General features: G+C 33.5%; 1 protein-coding gene across 1 annotated transcript; it reads left to right on the top strand.

The window, feature by feature from the left end:
• Nucleotides 1-358: 358 nt before the first annotated feature.
• Nucleotides 359-2,763, top strand: BDR25DRAFT_308104 (uncharacterized protein). The gene is made up of 5 exons (XM_033690962.1): nucleotides 359-922; nucleotides 983-1,560; nucleotides 1,759-1,857; nucleotides 1,918-1,980; nucleotides 2,029-2,763. Exons 1-5 carry the CDS (start codon nucleotides 528-530, stop codon nucleotides 2,562-2,564), a joined length of 1,671 nt encoding a protein of 556 aa, XP_033539717.1. The 5' UTR covers nucleotides 359-527; the 3' UTR covers nucleotides 2,565-2,763.
• The last annotated feature ends 14,798 nt before the right edge of the window (nucleotides 2,764-17,561 follow it).

Below are 17,561 nucleotides of genomic sequence, written 5' to 3'. Positions count from 1 at the left end.
GGTAGTAGTGGCTGTTGTGGCTTAGGGAAGGAAGATTTCCGTATCAGGAATACGACAATACCCATGTTGACCCTTGGCATATCTTCACAGCCTCACTATACTCTTTCATACATAGATCAACACAACGAAGGATTATTTTACCTCTTTACATATATTTGAAATCTAGAAACCGCCATTCTTGATGACGTTGATCTGCTGACCAGCTGTCAGCCTGATTGCGTGCGACGATAGATCGTCGCATCGGGAGGGCAGTTTTGGCCCCCAAAAGATCAAGAAATGGTGTTCCGCAGGATTCCGCGCCGCAAGACTAAATATATATTTTAAAACAAGGCTTGGACCTTGAGAAGGTCGGCATGGCCTATCACCTCGACCCTCACGCCATGCCGCCCCCCCTAGCCAGAAGACAATCCTCCGTCTCATCATTTAGCCCCGTATCATTGGGACTCGGTGTCCCCTCGCATCACAACGGGCTTTCTGTTCTCGAGACTAGAAATATAGCCCTTTTTTGACCTACACCCATCACAATAATGGAAGGAAAAAATCAGTCAATCGAGCTCCTCCGGCAACCTCCACATTCGCCTTCGCCTCCGTATTTAGCGACCTGGGGAAACGATGTCGTGCAAGACCCAGAGGAGAGGAATGGTTATAATGGGCGCATCGCGCACGCCATTGCCTATGATTGTCTGAAGATACAAACCAAGGCGGCATCGCATACGACATGGATGTTTTTACAAGACCCCGTTTGGCCGTTTCTCAAAAGCAGGATGATGAAGAAGCAAGCCTTCGCGCTGCTGTTGTTATTTCTTGGTGGTATTATTCCATTCATTGTGTTGGGCAAGAGCACGTCATATGACCGTTACCACGGCACAGTGGGTGTTTATGGCGGGATATTTACGTCAAAACTTATTTCATGTGGAGATGCGTAAGTTCTCTCTCTCGCACTTCAATTTCATTCAGAGAGAACTCATCCAGTTTTCTTTAGCTTCGGAGACCCTCAGAACGCCACAGTGAGTGGTATTGAAGCTTTGTTCGTTCTAGACTACACCTTTGGTTCGTTTTTATTCTCACAAGCAAAGACTATCGATGTCGCCTGGGATGTATGTGTCGGCCGAGGCGCACAATTCATCGCGTGGTATGTAGCATACGTCGTCTTCTCGGACGCCCTCCTTCGAGTCATCGAACGGCACCCCGCTTCATACCACACATTTACACGCATCTGCCTCGAAGGCCCGTCGCTGACTTTGATGTGGGTGCTACTCAAAAATATCTTCCAGGCCCAGAGTAAGCGTACTTGGACATTGTTCTTCTACATGCTACTATCGACCGGCTGGATTCTGAGCATGCCGACCTGGCTAAGCGCGATGACTGGTTACGACAGCACGACCATAAGCTGGGTGGATCTCGACAATTCTAACAATATCGCACCTGCATCCTCATTTGAATATCAAAATATCGTATACGGCACTTGGAACCACACATTTGACAAGAGTGCCTGTTCTTCAGATAAACAGCTCGCATATTACACCAGCTACTCATACACAGCAGACCAGAATACATTCTGTGAGTGACAATCACATCTTTGTTCTCAATCAACCGCAGAGAGATCAATTTCATGACAGAATCCCTCTTGCTTGATAAATTTGCTTTGTCTCGACCATCGCCTGCGGTAATGTTTCGTTGCATAAGCTTGAAGCAGGGTATCAACACTAGGGGTGGTTTAGGAGAGTAGTGGTCTACACGTACTAAATGCCTTTCTAGGTTCTTGCCAACTACCGAACGGCACACTCACTACTATTTCGGCCTGGACGAGGGAATGGCATAACTCTCGATCACGCAACGGTACTCGGCTTTACGATTGTACGCATCCTAGTCATAATTTTCTTCAAGCTCTATTCTACGTTGGCTGAAACTCTCTAGGCATCTTTACGTTCCCGGGAAACAATCAGACCTATAAAGACTTCTCAGGTAATAGTCACAACTGTGCGCCTTCCCGCTCCTGTGAAGCGTCCCTAATTGACAAATGGCAAGGCAATGGTACCGCCAAAATCACTTTGTTCAACCAGACCTATGACGTCCAAGATCTAAATTCCACTTTTGGTTATTGCTACAATGGCAAGGGCTACAGTTCTTCCGAAATTCTGAGTAAATCACGCTGCCTTCCTGATACTGCAAACCCATCATATAAGTGGGGCTTCTCAACCATGCTCTCCGGTCTATTTGTTATAATCCAATTCGTATGGAGTCTTACCATGTATGCCGTGTGGCAGGATGCACAATTCGGGAGTAAGTTGATAAAGGCCGGATTTCAGATGACAGAGTTGATAGCTGCATTTACACTCACGCTCGTTGCGAGGCAAAAGACAGGGCTGTCATCAAAGGAGTTGCTTCTTGCCGAGACAAAGAAACTAAAGCGGGAACTCTATGGCGGCAAGAACGATATAGAAGCAAAGATTGAGTACAATATTTTTATGGAGAACAGCAAACAATACCCAGAATGTGAGAGCGAAGACGAGGAAGAGGTTGTGCTAAGGAGGAGGAACGTCAGGTCAGAGGAGTTTGCGTGAGCAATCTCTACGGTGTTTGCTACACTCCCATAGATGTTTTGGAAGCCTGGTGGTGGTGCAGCGGAAGAGCGTTGTATTGATGTGGAGCCTCTGGGGCAGCCACGTTATGTGGAGTATATGCACCAGTAGATAGTGGCATGGTCTGGTTACACTTTATAATCTAAAAACGCATAATGTACTCCACAAGCAAGTTGCTTACACACCTAAGTTACTTACTTTTGCTAAAACCCTACTAAACTGCCTTTCTTACACTAATGCATTTCTAACAACACTACTTAGACGTGCTAAGAGAACATTAGATATAGCTTACAATTTAAGCTTTAAAATAAGACATAACACTTTTAAAGTAACATGCTGCAGCTATATATAAAGTCTTTTAAAAAATAATAAATAACTAATATACTAGACAACCTTTATAAGCTAATTCTATAGCTAACTTATAAAATCTAGGTAATAATAAAAAGTAGGTAATTATTAAGCACATACTTAAGCTATATGTGTAAGGATTTTCCTCTTAGCTAATAGCTGTAGCTAATATAGCTAATTCTTTACACGCTAAGTATAATCTAGGCTATATTAGTATAAACTAGCCTAGTATGTTTATAAAGTGTTATCTAAAGCTTAAAGTAAATTTTTAAGCATAAGTATAGTTAGTAGATATCTAGCCTATTATAAAACCTATTTTATTAAATGTTGCATAGAGCTATCTATTAGTATATATCTTTCTGTTGTGCTTGCTAGAAGGTTAACCTTTTAGCAAACACAACATTAAAGTTATATGTGTTGTTATTCTAGATGCTATACTTAGCTTTAATATTCTTTATAAGGTTAAACTAGTGTAACAGCACAGGCAAGACAATACGTACGAATGCGGTGGGAATCCACTCAGAGGCCTATGGGAGTGCGTGGGGACTCAAAACCTAGGAATGCCATGGACACCTATAGGCCTTGTACAAAGGATATTAGAAAATTACTAAGCTAGCTACAGGGGCAAGGTGCAGCTAAATACATAGAGGAATAGGGGTATAGCAGGGGGCAGGGCAGAGTTGGGGCTAGGTTAAGTTAGGGTCAAGCTAGGGTTAGAGCTAATACAGGGACCCTTTAGATAGGTTCTAGTCAACCTAAGATAGAACAATTTATAAGAATTATTACACTACCCCCCCCTTTATAAACTAATAGTCCTTATTAGTAGTAATTATAGTATAAAGTATTACTATTATGTCTTTTACTTTCTTAAACTAAAACTAGTCTAATTTAGCTAGGTATTCTTGCTAAGTATTTCTTTATACTGCTAGCAGTGTTCTTTAAACTAAATGCTACGCATGTAGTTATTAATTATTAGAGGAGCAGGTGTAATTTATTAGTTAGAGATAATTTAGATAAGATAATAAAGTCTTTCTTATAAGTCCTTTTTTCTAGATTATATGCTGTAAGGTAGGCTACTATAGCTTTAAAAAGGTTTACCTAGGTATGTTTAAAACTATAGTTTAGTACTTATAGGCTAAAAGAAATCTTCTTTTATAAGTAAAAAGACTAATCTAACTAAAATACTTTTTTCTTAATAGCTGTACTAATAAAGCGCGCTTTAAATATAAAAAACACCTTCTTTTTATCTATTTTAAAAGTCTAGAATTGTCCGTACGCAGCAGCAGCGTCGCGGCCTGGATACGAACGATCGCGCACGAGCAGGATCACGTATCTATGTCACATGATGCTCGTGCGCGAACCTCCGTGCGCGAACATCTAGATATCCCCCTTTTCCTCCGTACAGAGGAAAGACAAGAGCAATAGAACTAGAAACATGTTGCCCTCACCTTACCTACCTTGTACGCTGTGCACACCGTACACCACTCTTACTCTTGCTACTTAAGTGCTCATACCATAAGCAGCTAGCTGTCGGAGCCCATTCAACAAGAATACTTATTATGCTTTAGTTTTTTTTAACTAGTAATAAAATAAGCTTATAAAAGCTTTATTATATTCTTTACACTTTTAAATTAAAACTAGTCTAATTTAGCTAGGTATCCTAGCTCTAGGTATTCCTTTGCAATACTAGCTATGTGTCTCTATATTAATGCTATGTGTGCGCGCTTACTCTAATAGTAATTTAAATTAATGTTAAGTCTATTTAAAATAAAAGCTTACTATTATTTAAATATAGGTTCTTTGCTGTTTTTAAAATTTCTAATTTTAGGCATATATTTAGTAAGGTAGATTTACTAGGTTTAAAAAGTGATTAAAAAGTCTTTTACACTTAAAGTAGTAAAAGTAGTATAAGGCGTTATTAAAAGTAATTTAGTAGTTAGTATAAGTTAACTAGTAGTTTTTAGCTAAATTAGCTACTTTAGCTATACTTATAATTAAGTAATTTAATTATTAATAAATATACTACTAAAGGTTAACTTTAAATTAGGTAACTAGAGGTATAGCTTTATGTGCTACAAAAGCAGGTTTAGCTATTAACATAAATTATTAATTAACTCTAGAGGGCTTACTTTAGCTAAAGCGTATTTTAATTCTAGAATTAAAAGGTAGTTAGTTAAATATTAGTAGTCTCTAAGTTTCTACTTTAGCGCACTCTTTTTAACTTTTTTAAAGGCAATTTTAATTATAGAGGATAAGAAGTTTCTAACCTAAAGGCTTTAGTTAATAATAGGTCTCTAGAATTTTATCTATAGACTAAATAGTCTAATACAGTAGCTCTAAGCTAAGATGTAGGCTTTATAAGCTAGGTTTTAGTAAGAAGTGTAAAGCTTCCGCGCTAAGAACTAAGCGCTGTAAGCTACACTTACTATTATTACTACTACTACCTTCTTCTGTCTAAAGCTAGTTCTCTCTACACTAACTAGATTTAATAGTAAGCTATATAAATTTAAAACCTAGCTACTAACTATTAAAGCTAAGATAGTAGTAGATAGTAATATAATTAAAAATAACATAGGTTAATTCTGTAACAATTCTTACAAATTGTTCCATCTCAGGTCGCCTGGAACCTATCTAAAGGGTCTCTGTATCAGCCTCGACCCTGACTCAACCTGGCTCTAACTCTGCTCTGCCCTCTACTGTTACCTCTATTCCCCTATATATTTAGTTGCACCTCTCTCTCTTGTAGCTAGCTTAGTAGTTTTCTAATATCCTTTGTACAAGGCCTATAGGTGTTAATGGGATTCCTAGGTTATTGAGTCCCCACGCACTCCTATATGCCTCTGAGTAGATTCCTACCGCATTCGTCTCGGTTGTCTTGTCTTTGCTGTGCCGTTTCTAGTTCTCTTTTCTGTAAGCTCTCGTTTGTCTTATATTGTGTGTTATTTTTCTTGTGACAGGCCAGGCAATGGGTTGTGTCCGAATGCGGTAGGAATTTACTTAGAGGCATATGGGAGTGCGTGGGGACTTAATGACCTGGGAATTCCATTAACGTCTATAGGCCTTGTACAAAGGATATTAGAAAACTACTAAGCTAGCTACAAGAGAGAGAGGTGCAACTAAATATATAGGGGAATAGAGGTAACAGTAGAGGGCAGAGCAGAGTTAGGGCCAGGTTGAGTCAGGGTCGAGGCTGATACGGAGACCCTTCGGATAGGTTCCGGGCGACCCGAGATGGAACGATTCATGAGAATCGTTACGCTTATGTAATAAGGTAGGCGCCCCGCCTGCCAAGCCAATACTATACGACTTTCCTCACTGTACTAAAAGGTACGCACGAGAATACTTAAGCTAAGTATTCTCACATAGTATAATATATATATAGGTAATGCTAGGGTAAGCACTAGCACTAGCAGTTGTCTCTAGCCTAGCCTAAACCTCTATAAGCAAGAGAAGGCCACGTGGTCAACCGCGTTAACCTTGTTACAAATATAAAGTTTATTAAAATAAAAAGTAGCATAGAACTTCTTAAGAAGCTCTAGCTAGAAGTAGTAGACACAGCAACATAGCTATATAATATAAGCCTGTTACACATATATAAACTACACTTACTAAATAAACTCTTAGACATATAGTTTACTAAATACTTTAAATACTATAAGCTAGAGTAAGTAAAAAGTGGTATAGCTAATCTAAAGCCTAATTAAAGCAGGATATTGATATATAGCTGTTATATCTACCTACTTAACAGAAAGTAAGCAGCTAGGTGTTAAAAGCAAAGCTTTAAAGTAACTTTATAAATCTATATAAAATATTTTATAAGCTATAAAGCTTTAAATATTTATAAAATATAAGTTTTATTACTTAACTAAGTAATTACTATTAAAATATAGTGTTTAATAAGACACACTTTTATAAAAATAAAAGTAATAAAGTAATCTTTTAAAAAAAAGCTTTAAAATTTTTAAAATTTTTAATAAGTAAAGTAAAATTTATAATAGAAAAAAAGCGTTTAAGCTTTTACTTTAAAAGTTAAATAAGTAGTAAAGTTGTTGCGTTTTGCTAAAAGGTTAACCCCTAGCTAGCATAGCAGAAGGATATATATAGACGGATAGCTGTATGCGACACACCACCTAGCTTAAACAGTGGAACGAGAGAGGTAAAATAACCTTAACACACTCTTCTAGCCTAAGCAACAGAGCTTAGAGACAGATCTAGTAAAGTAGCCTCTATAATAAACGCACTGCCTAAATGCTCTTGCTAAGAATAGGAATTAAACACATAGTGTTTAGAGATAATGCAATCTTATTAGTAGAGTAGGGATGCAAAAATTTTTATGCGCTAACTATCTACACTACTCTGTAAACTAGGCTTATAACTATTGCGTTTGCGAAAAGGTTAACCTCTAGCTAGCATAGTAGAAGGATATATATAGACGGATAGCTGTATGCGACACACCCCCTAGCCTGAACAGTGGAACGAGAGAGGTGAAATAACCTCGACAAAAGTAATATACTAATTTAAAAGCTTTAAAAGTATAAGCTTAAAAGTATAGAAATTAAAAAGCTTATTAAAACTTAAGTTAGCTAGCTAAAAAATTAGCACTTACAAGTAAAAGTAACTGTCACGATTGTGCACGAGTAAGGTTATAGAGCTTCACGGAGGTCTAGTTCAATTACTACGTGAGGTATTATGGTAGGTACAAGACGTTGTGTGAGGAACAGGAAAGTTTAGGAGAAAATTAGTAATTAAATACTTAGCTTAGAAGTCTAAGCACTTTAAGTATAAATTAAGCCTGTTTTAGGTTTAGTTAGTGTTAAGGCAGTTTATGCTTAAGTTTATGTCTGTGTTATGTTGTGTTTATGTTAGACATGCACTAATAATACTTTAGTACACGTCTAATATAGTTATGTCTAGGATCTAGGGAGGATACTGTGACAGTACCCCCCCTTTTATTAGAAAGAGAATCCTTTACATTAGTAGTTTTAGCATTAAGTTGTCTTTATTAGGGTACAGGTTTAGTTTAGATAGGTATTAGGCGTAGAATTAGGTTACTGCAAAGTTCTCTTACAAAGCTTCTGCAGGTTCCTATAACAGTTTGTTGTATCTAGTCTATTTTATAAAGTATTTGTAGATACGTTTCTTTTTATTAAACTAGATCTATTTAACGTCTTCTATAACATATTCTAGTTTATTATTTATAATAACAGGTTTAGGTAGCAGGTTTAGCTATCTAGGTAGATAGTTAGATTTAGAGGCTGCTTAGCGCAGCAATAATACGTAGAACACAGGGTGTATCTTTATGCTGTTAGGTAGAATTAATTAGTAAGCATGCAATAAGACTATATAGGCTACTGTAAAAAGGCTAAGGTTCTTCTAATTAAGTTTCTTTAATTATTAGTTTATTTAGATATTTCTAGCGTCTAGCTAGACCTTTTTGCCAGCTGTATACGCAGGGGCAGGGGTTTAGAATTAGTTTGCGTACTCTTGTTAAAGAGCTTAAGCCTATGTAAGCTTTTTATAAACATATTTAGATATATTTTAGATCTTATTAATAAGTTTATTTACATCTGTTACTTATACAGATTAATAAGTTAGTTAAGGGGTATTTATAAGTAGTTTAAATTCTATTTAGGGGTAGTATCTATAGTTTACTAAGAACAGGGATACTTATGTTAATTTAGATGTTATGTTATTAGCTTTAAACTGTGCTATAGCTAACTATTTTACCTAGTTATTTTGCTAGTAGTTTATGTATACTTATAGAACTTATTCTATTACAGCATTTATGTTCTTAGTCTAGCTGTTAGTCTCTAGGTAAAAAGCTGTAGATAAATAGAGGACAATTTAAAGCTGTTTATAGAGTTTGTCCTAGAAGGCTAAGACAAACTACGTACCTCTATCTAATATAATTGTGTTAGGCAGGCTATAGTAAACTTATACATATTAGTAGAATAACTAGGCTATATTAGGGGCAGTTATAGAGGAACATAGTATTAGGTGTTAATACTTAGTTAAGTAATTAATAACTACTATAATATTTATGTACCCTTTAGATAAAGGTAGGTTTATAACAAAATTAATTAATATGTCTTTCTAAGCTTGTTTAAAGATTAAAAGCAGTTTAAGTAGGCTATTATACCTTTTTTAAGAGGCCTTTACTTTACAGTAAGTATAGCAACATAATATGTATTAGTGTACAGTATAGAACATGCGGGGCTAGTAGTACTCTCTCTGTAGTAGGTTAAGAGTCTTTCCTTTGCTTAGGTGTCCTCTAACAGGCAAGTTGTGTATAATTTAGAGTAATTTAATTTTTAGTTTATTAGAATTAGAGATTATAAGTTAGTTATAGTAATATAGCTTACTATTTTAGTTTTTGTAGTTAGCTAGTGTTACTTTCTTTAACTAACTAGCGCTGTTTTAAAGCAGGTCTAAGGTTTCTTAGATAAATTTATTATTTAGATACTTATTAGTAATAATCTAATTAATTATCTAATCTATTTTGTTTAAGTTAAGGTCTAAAAATAGCTTAGGTTAGAGCAAAGTTTAGTGTTAAGCTTTTTACACTTCTTTTTAAGTAGGGACGTCTTAGAATTGCCTTGTAAGAGCATCTAGTTTCCCTTTATTTTAACTAAGATAATAAGTAATCTTAAAATTAAAATAGAACAGGTATTTAAACTAATAGGCTTATTAGTAGCTAAGTTATTTTATAGTTACAAAGTACTATAAGTTCTTATAGTTAGATAGAACCTGTATTAGATGCGCTGCACCTTCTAGTTTAGGTTGCTATTATTTAAAGTAGCGTACTATAGCAAGTAATTTCTTATTATAGATTTTATAATTACCTTCTATAAGACTTATTCTTTTTAAGAAGTATGTAATAGGCCTAATAGTCCTGTCTAGCTTAGTCTAGAAGAGAACTCCTGCTACTACATAGTCTAAGGCATTAGCTTCTACAAGTATTAGTAGTTTAAAGTTAAAGTAGTAGAGTATTAGGGCTTTAGTAAAGGCTTTCTTTAGCTAGTTAAAAGACTATTAGTAATTTAAGTTAAAGTTAAATTAAACCTCTTTCTTAGTAAGTGTAATTATAGAGCTTACTAGCTATAAAAAGTTGTTAATAAATTGTTAGTAGAAGTTAGTAAATTTTATAAAAGCTTAAACATTCTTTATATTCTTTAGGTATTACTAATCTAGCACAGTCTAAACCTTAACAGGGTCTATTTAAATGCTATCTGTAGAGATTACATATTCTAAATATGTAACCTTTAATTAGTAAAACTTACATTTGTCTATATTAAGTTGCAGACCTACTTCTTCTATAGCCTTTAGCACTAGGCGTACATGCTGTTTGTGCTCTAAAAGGCTATTACTATAGATTAGAATATTATTAATATACATAGTGCAGAACATGTCTAAGTAGGGTTAGAGTAAGTTATTTACAAAATGTTAAAAAGTACTAGGCGTGTTAGCTAAGCTAAAGGGCATTACTAGGTACTTAAATAGTCTATATTAGGTCTAAAATACTGTTAGCTACTTATTACTTTTTACTATTTTTAGGTTGTTAAAGGCAGTAATAATATCTAACTTTATAAAATACTTTGCTTTACTTAGTTAGCTTAGAGTTTCCTATAAAAAAGAAATTAAGTATTAGTTTTTAATAGTAACAGTATTTAGTTCTTAGTAGTTAACGCAAAATTAAAGCCTACCTTTAAGTTTTTTTATAAATAGTATAGGTAACACTACTAGTAAGAAGCTAGCTTAAATAAACCTTTTTTCTAGGTTCTTATTAAGGTATTTTTAAAGCACTTTTAATTTATTTAGTAACATCTTATATAGTGGCCTATAACTAGGTTATTTACTAGGCTTAAAAGTTATCTAGTAATTATATAGATGTTGTATTAAAAGCTTATTAGACTTGTTTTAGAAAAAGACATATAATAAGTTATAGTAGTCTTAAGGGACTATTATTTTTAAGTTAGTATGTTTTTAGAAAGCTAAAGCTTAGTCTATATTAAAAATTATAACTGTGTAGATTTTATAATCTAGTTGTTAAGCTAAGGTTATAAATAAGGCAGGTCCTATGTAGCAGATGTCTATCTGCTGTTTAAGTCCTAGTTTATGTCTAAATTAGGTAAGTAAAGGTTTCTTAAAAGCTTTCTCTTCTTTAGGTTTAAGCAGTTATTAAATTATTTTACATAGCCTATTTTAGTAAGAGGCCTAGCTTATTAGCCTTACTTAGGTAGTTCTTTTCTAAGTTATTAGAGAGTAGGTCTAGAGACCTTCTATATTAAGTGCTATTTAGGTGTTGTTTAGGTGTAAGCATAAGCATACATCTTAGCATTAAAAAGAGTTAAAGTTTAGAACTTACTCTTAGTAATTAAAGGCAACCTTGTGCTAATACAGCTATAGTTGTTCTAGAATTAGGTTATAACATCTTATGTTTATTACATAGAGTTTAATCTACTTTTTATAGTGTTAGTAGGTAATTATAATAGTTGTAGTATAAAAAATAAAACCTTTTTTAAGTTATTTTCTATTAAATCTAGTTAAGTAAATTGTTTAGGTAAGCAGTGTTAATTAAAGATTTAGTTTACACGCTAGTTCTCTGTTAATATAACCTATACTGTTTACTCTTAAGTTAATAAGAGCTTATATTAGAGCTAATATAGTTTTTTATTATAAATATATAGGAATATTAACTTAGTACTTTTAGTTATTAGTAGGGGACTTAGCCTATAAGTTAGCAAAGATCTAGTGTTAAATTAGTCCTAGGGGGTAACTTAGCCCTAGAATAAGCCTTTTTACAGGCTTCTACTGCTATAGCTGCAGCTACATTAAAAGTAGTAAAAAGAATTAAAGCTTAAATATAAGTTAAAGCCCTTATAAAAATAAGATTAAAATAGTAAAAATTTTTAATAAGTACTAGCAGCGCTACTTGCGCAGACTTAAGAAAAAAGAATAGAGTAGTTTTAAAAGATATAACTATGCTTACTGTACTTAAAATATTAACTTTTTTTCTTATAATCTTTACGCTTTCTAGAACTAACTAAAGTATAATTTAAATTAATTTTTATTATATTAGGGTCCTTATTTGTAACTGCGCTAGTTTAGGGGCGTATTAGGGCTTGTACAGAGAGGAACCTTATGTTATTATTATAGGTAGTAATTAGGTTTGCATACGCGTTAAGGTTGTTTAGGAGAGGTTCTTCTACTATAGCGCGTTACAGTTTAGTTAAGAGGGAGTTACATAGGGCTATAATTAGACCTATCTTATTTAGGCCTATATTAAATATAAGTTAGCAGAACTTAGTAAAGTGTAAGGTAAAGCTTTTTCTTCTTTATTATAGAGTGTTTAGGCAACTTAGAGCTGTTAACTCTTTATTTAGGTCTTTATTAGTTGCTTACAGAAACGCTATAAATTAATTTAAGTTAATAATATCCTTATTTATTAGTAAGTTAATTAAGGCTGTTACATTATAGTTAAGTTAAGAGTAGGCATATAGTAACTAGAAGCGTTTAAAGAGAAATTAGTCTATGTTTCTTTTAAGTTTATATTAGAGCTTATATAGAAAGGAAAGTAGGTCTTTTTGTTTTCTATTAAACAGCAGGGGATTAGGGAGTTAGTTAGATTTTATTACTAGGTTAGAAGGGTTACAGGTTGTAGGCAGCGTTAGGCAGGAGGGAGTTAAGCTATCTCTAGACTTTTAGGTAGGCTTTAAGGCTAGTAAGTTCTTAGTTCCTACTACTATAATAGAAGTTAAGGCAGAAATAGACTGCTTAATAACACAAAGCTGTTCTTTAAAGTCCTTTTAAAAAGCTTTAAAGCTTGCAATGTAGCAGCTTTCTTATAAAGTAAGCGCTTTTTAGAAGGCTTTTTAGCTTACTTTAATAGCTTAAAGTTATATAAGTACTAAGCTTATTAGATTAAATTTAGAGGCTATTCTTAGCTAAAGTTTTAACATAATGTAATGTTATAATTATGTATAAGTAAAGTTATAGAGCTTTACAGAGGTCTAGTTTAATTACTATGTAAGGTATTATAGTAGGTATAAGATGTTGTGTGAGGAATAGGAAGGTTTAGAAAGAAATTAGTAATTAAATAGTTAGCTTAGAAGTCTAAGCGCTTTAGGTATAAATTAAGCCTGTTTTAGGTTTAGTTAGTGTTAAGGCAGTTTGTGCTTAAGTTTATGTCTGTGTTGTGTTATGTTTGTGTTAGACGTGCACTAATAATACTCTAGTACGCGTCTAATACGGTTATGTCTGGGATCCGGGGAGGATACCGTGACAGTAACTATATAAGTAATAAGTATAACTAGTAAGTTGCTAAATATTTATATAGTTTTTAATAAATATATAGCACTTACTCTAAAGCTAACCTCTAAGCTAGAGCTTATAAATAGCTCTATAACACACTTTATATAGAGTAGGCATAGGTATACTAATAATCTTTAAAAAGTGCACTTAACTAAAAAAGTAAATGTACTAAGCTTATTAAGTTAAATAGCTAACTTACTAGTTAAAAAATTAACTTTTACTTTTTACACTAACGTACTTCACAGGCGAGTTGCTTACACACCTAAGTTACTTACTTTTGCTAAGACCCTACTAAACTACTTTTCCTACACTAATGTATTTCTAACAACACTACTTAGATATGCTAAAAGAACATTAAATATAGCTTACACTCTAGGCTTTTAAATAAAATATAAAACTTTTAAAAAAACATGCTGCAGCTATATATAAAGTCCTTTAAAAGACAATAAATAACTATAGCACTAAATAACCTTTACAAGCTAATTCTACAGCTAACTTACAAAGGCTATGTAATAAGAAGAAGTAGGTAATTATTAAGACTATACTTAAGCTATATGTAAGGACAGAACTCTGTACCACTACGCTAATACAACTAAAAAGGTGTAAATAATTAACCAATAGTTAATTATTGTGTACAGAATAGTATATATACCTGTTGCACGTAAGCACCATCTCAGCCTTACACGTAAGCGCCATCCTAGCCTTACATTATCCCCCTTCTTAGCAGACGCATGTCCTAGGCGTCACATGACCTACCTGCAGCTTAGAGGCGCCTATGCGCATGTCTTAGTTACCGGCCAGAGGCTAACCACCTGCGGCCTAGAGGCGCGGGATAAATAACAACGCTTAGTGGCCCACGCCAGCTAAGCTATATACACTAGACCTTCCAGCAGCAACAACATAGCGCTAGAAGAGGCTGCCTCACGTTTTAGTCTAAAAACTAGCTTAAAGCTAACTAAGGTGGGGGTTAAACACTAACTATACCCTGCTGTTATTTAATTATTCTGTAAGGACAGAGCTTTATACTACTACGCTAATATAACTTAAAAGGTGCAAATAATTAACTAACAGTTAATTATTGCGTACAGAATAGTATATATACCTGTCGCACGTAAGCACCATCTCAGCCTTACACGTAAGCGCCATCCCGGCCTTACACTATATGCGCAAGGATTTTCCTCTTAAATAGCATTTATAGCTAATATAGCTAATTTTTTGCACGCTAAGCACAATCTAGGCTATATTAGCGTAAACTAGCCTAGTATGTTTATAAAGTGTTATTTAAAGCTTAAAGTAAAGTTTTAAGCGTAAGTATAGTTAATAGATAATTAGCCTATAATAAAGCCTATATTACTAAAGTTATATGTATTATTATTTTAGATACTCTACTTAGCTTTAATATTCTTTATAAGGCTAAACTTACCTTAAATTACTTTAGAACTCTTATAAAAGGCTCTTTTATAGTTATACTATGCTTAAATGTTACTTTAAGGTCTAGATAACACTTTCTAAACATACTAAGCTAGTTTATGCTAACATAGCCTAGATTATGCTTAGCGCGCAAAGAATTAGCTATATTAGCTATAAATACTATTTAAAAGAAAAATCTTTGCGCATATAGCTTAAGTATAGTCTTAATAATTACCTACTTCTTTTTATTGCCTAGCCTTTATAAGTTAGCTGTAGAATTAGCTTATAAAGGTTGTCTAGCACTATAGTTATTTATTATCTTTTAAGAGACTTTATACATAGCTATAGCATGTTTCTTTAAAAGTTTTATGTCTTATTTAAAAGCTTAGAGTGTAAGCTATATCTAACATTCTTTTAGCATGTCTAAGTAGTGTTGTTAGGAATGCATTAGTGTAGAAAGAGTAGTTTAGTAGAGTCTTAGTAAAAGTAAGTAACTTAGGTGTGTAAGCAATTTGCCTGTGAAGTACGTTAATACTAAGACATACTTTATGCTACTTATAGTTATGTTTTTAAAAAACCTAACACTGCTAGGTATACTTTACTAGCGTAAAGCCCTTAGTTTTACACTTTAGCTACTAAAAGTATGCATTAATATGCTCTCTAAGAGCTAGCGCATATAGAAGGATATTCTTCTAATAGTAAAGCTAAGCCTTAGTGTTTAGGTTAAGTTCTTAACTAAAGTTACTTATAGTTTTAATAGTATATTTATTATAGTTAAAAGCTTAGTTAATATAGTACTAAAAATATTTCTAGCATAGTAGAAGTAAAAGTTAAGCTATAAAAAGTTAGCATAAACTTAAAAAACTTTAAAAAGACTTACTTTTATATAGCTACTTACTTTTTTATTAGCACAGCCTTTATAAACACTAAATAGTGTGCTCTTTAAGCATATACTAGTATTTATAGCTATATAAAGATTAAAAGCTAAAAGCTTTTTACTACTTTTTTTAAATAATAACATAGTAATATAGCTATAGTACTATTTCTAAATAAGTAGTAGCTAAGGCTCTAAGTAATGTAGGAGTTTATAAACATGTGTAGGAATCTCTTTTTTAAAGCACTAAGTAAAAGATGTAATAGGCATAGTAAAAAAAAAATTATAGCTAAAAAAACTAGTTAAAAAAAAGCTAAAGTAAAAGTAAAAAAAAAAGTTTAAAAATAGTAAAAATAGTGTTTTATACTTAAACTTACACTTACCTTTTTTACTTTATATAAGGTCTAAAGTTGCTTTAAAGCCTTACTACTTATAACCTACTTAGTATAGAATATTAAAGAAATAAAAAAACTATTACTTATGCTTATACTTAACAAACTAGAAAAGTAACTACTTTTAGTAAATAGTAATATATTAAAAGCATTATTTTTAAGCATTTTACACATAAAGATATTTTTAAAGCACTAATTTATTAGTACTTAAAAAAACTAGTAAAAAAACTTACTTATATAGCACTATACTTTTTTATTTAGCACTTATAACTTTAGACTAGAGTAGCTGCAGACTTAGTTTTAAAAGCTTTATAGCACTAACTTTAAAACTATTTTAGTAATATATTAAAACTTTAATCTATTTTAAATAATATTATAATATTATAAGCTTATTAATAACTATTCTTTTAAAAGAAACTACCTACGTAAAAGTAGTACGTTTATAGGTGTCTTATAGTACTTATAAGTACTAAAACTAAAACTTTAAGACTTTTAAAAGTAAACTTTAACTAAATAGTAAAAAAAAAAGTTATAATTCTAAGTTACTTTTATAAAAGTAAGCTTTTTAATTATAAACTATTAACTTTAGTTAGCCTTTACAAGCTTATTAGGCTTAACCTAATAAGATAAAAACACTCTATATTAGTAGCTATAGCACTAGTAATAATGTTTTAAATTACTTAGTTATACTTCTTTAAATATAGTTTTTTTTTTACTAAAGTTTTCTAAAGTTTAGTTACTAGTAATAAGTACTACCTAGGCGTAACCTGTACAGTCCCCACCGCAGGTCCGCCTAGGGCTAGTCTAAGTTACTATAATATCCTACCTATCTAATTGCAGGATTAAGGACGACCTGCAGAAGGAGGGGGGCCATGTCACAGTTAACTTAGACATGCCTTAGACTCTCTCTAGAGAGCCTTCAGCCCAGCCTTGGGCACATGACGTCCCGTCACGTGCCCCAGCACATATATCCTCTCACGAACCCCTGAGTCTCCTCAAGGATTCGTCTATGAATACTATCCTGTACCCCCTTCTGCGCTTCATGCTTCCTGCTTCATAGTGCTCTCACAGCGCCTACCCCCCGCAAGCCTGCGCCTACCACCCCCTGCTAGCGCCTGCTCCCCAGCCTAGTCTTAACTCCCCGCCAGCCTCCCTCTAGTGCGCTCCGCGCGCAGTCCTGTCTAAGCTGCATAAAGAGTGCGCAGCCCTGCAGAGCAGCAGCACGTGTGTAGGCAGCTTTTTTAGCTTTATTATGCTATAAATGCATATTAGTAAAAAATATAAATAAGTTTAAAGTTTTAAAAGTATTAACTTATATATAGTATGTTAATTAGACTTATAAAAGAGAAGCTTAAAAAGTAAAAACATTTATTTACTTTTATTATAGTAGTTATAGCGCGCACATAACCTGTGCTGCCTAGGGATACAAGCATTACACTGCCTAAGGTAATAAACACTAGAATTGCTAAAGACAACATGTAATAAGCATAAACATAAAGTAAATACATAGCGCTGCTTTAATAAGCTAAGTTAACGCTCTGCGTAGGTAAGCAGCTGCGCAGCTTACCAAGAGGGTGTGTTGCGTATACTAAAAGCCTTAGCTAGGGCTTAGAGCCTAGAACGCGGCTTAGGATCTAGAGATAG

The sequence above is a fragment of the Lindgomyces ingoldianus genome, assembly GCF_010093535.1.
Source record: "Lindgomyces ingoldianus strain ATCC 200398 unplaced genomic scaffold BDR25scaffold_69, whole genome shotgun sequence".
NCBI classification, from domain to species: domain Eukaryota; kingdom Fungi; phylum Ascomycota; class Dothideomycetes; order Pleosporales; family Lindgomycetaceae; genus Lindgomyces; species Lindgomyces ingoldianus.
The sequence above is the reverse complement of the archived record's forward strand: the minus strand, read 5'-3'. Positions and strand labels throughout refer to the sequence as shown.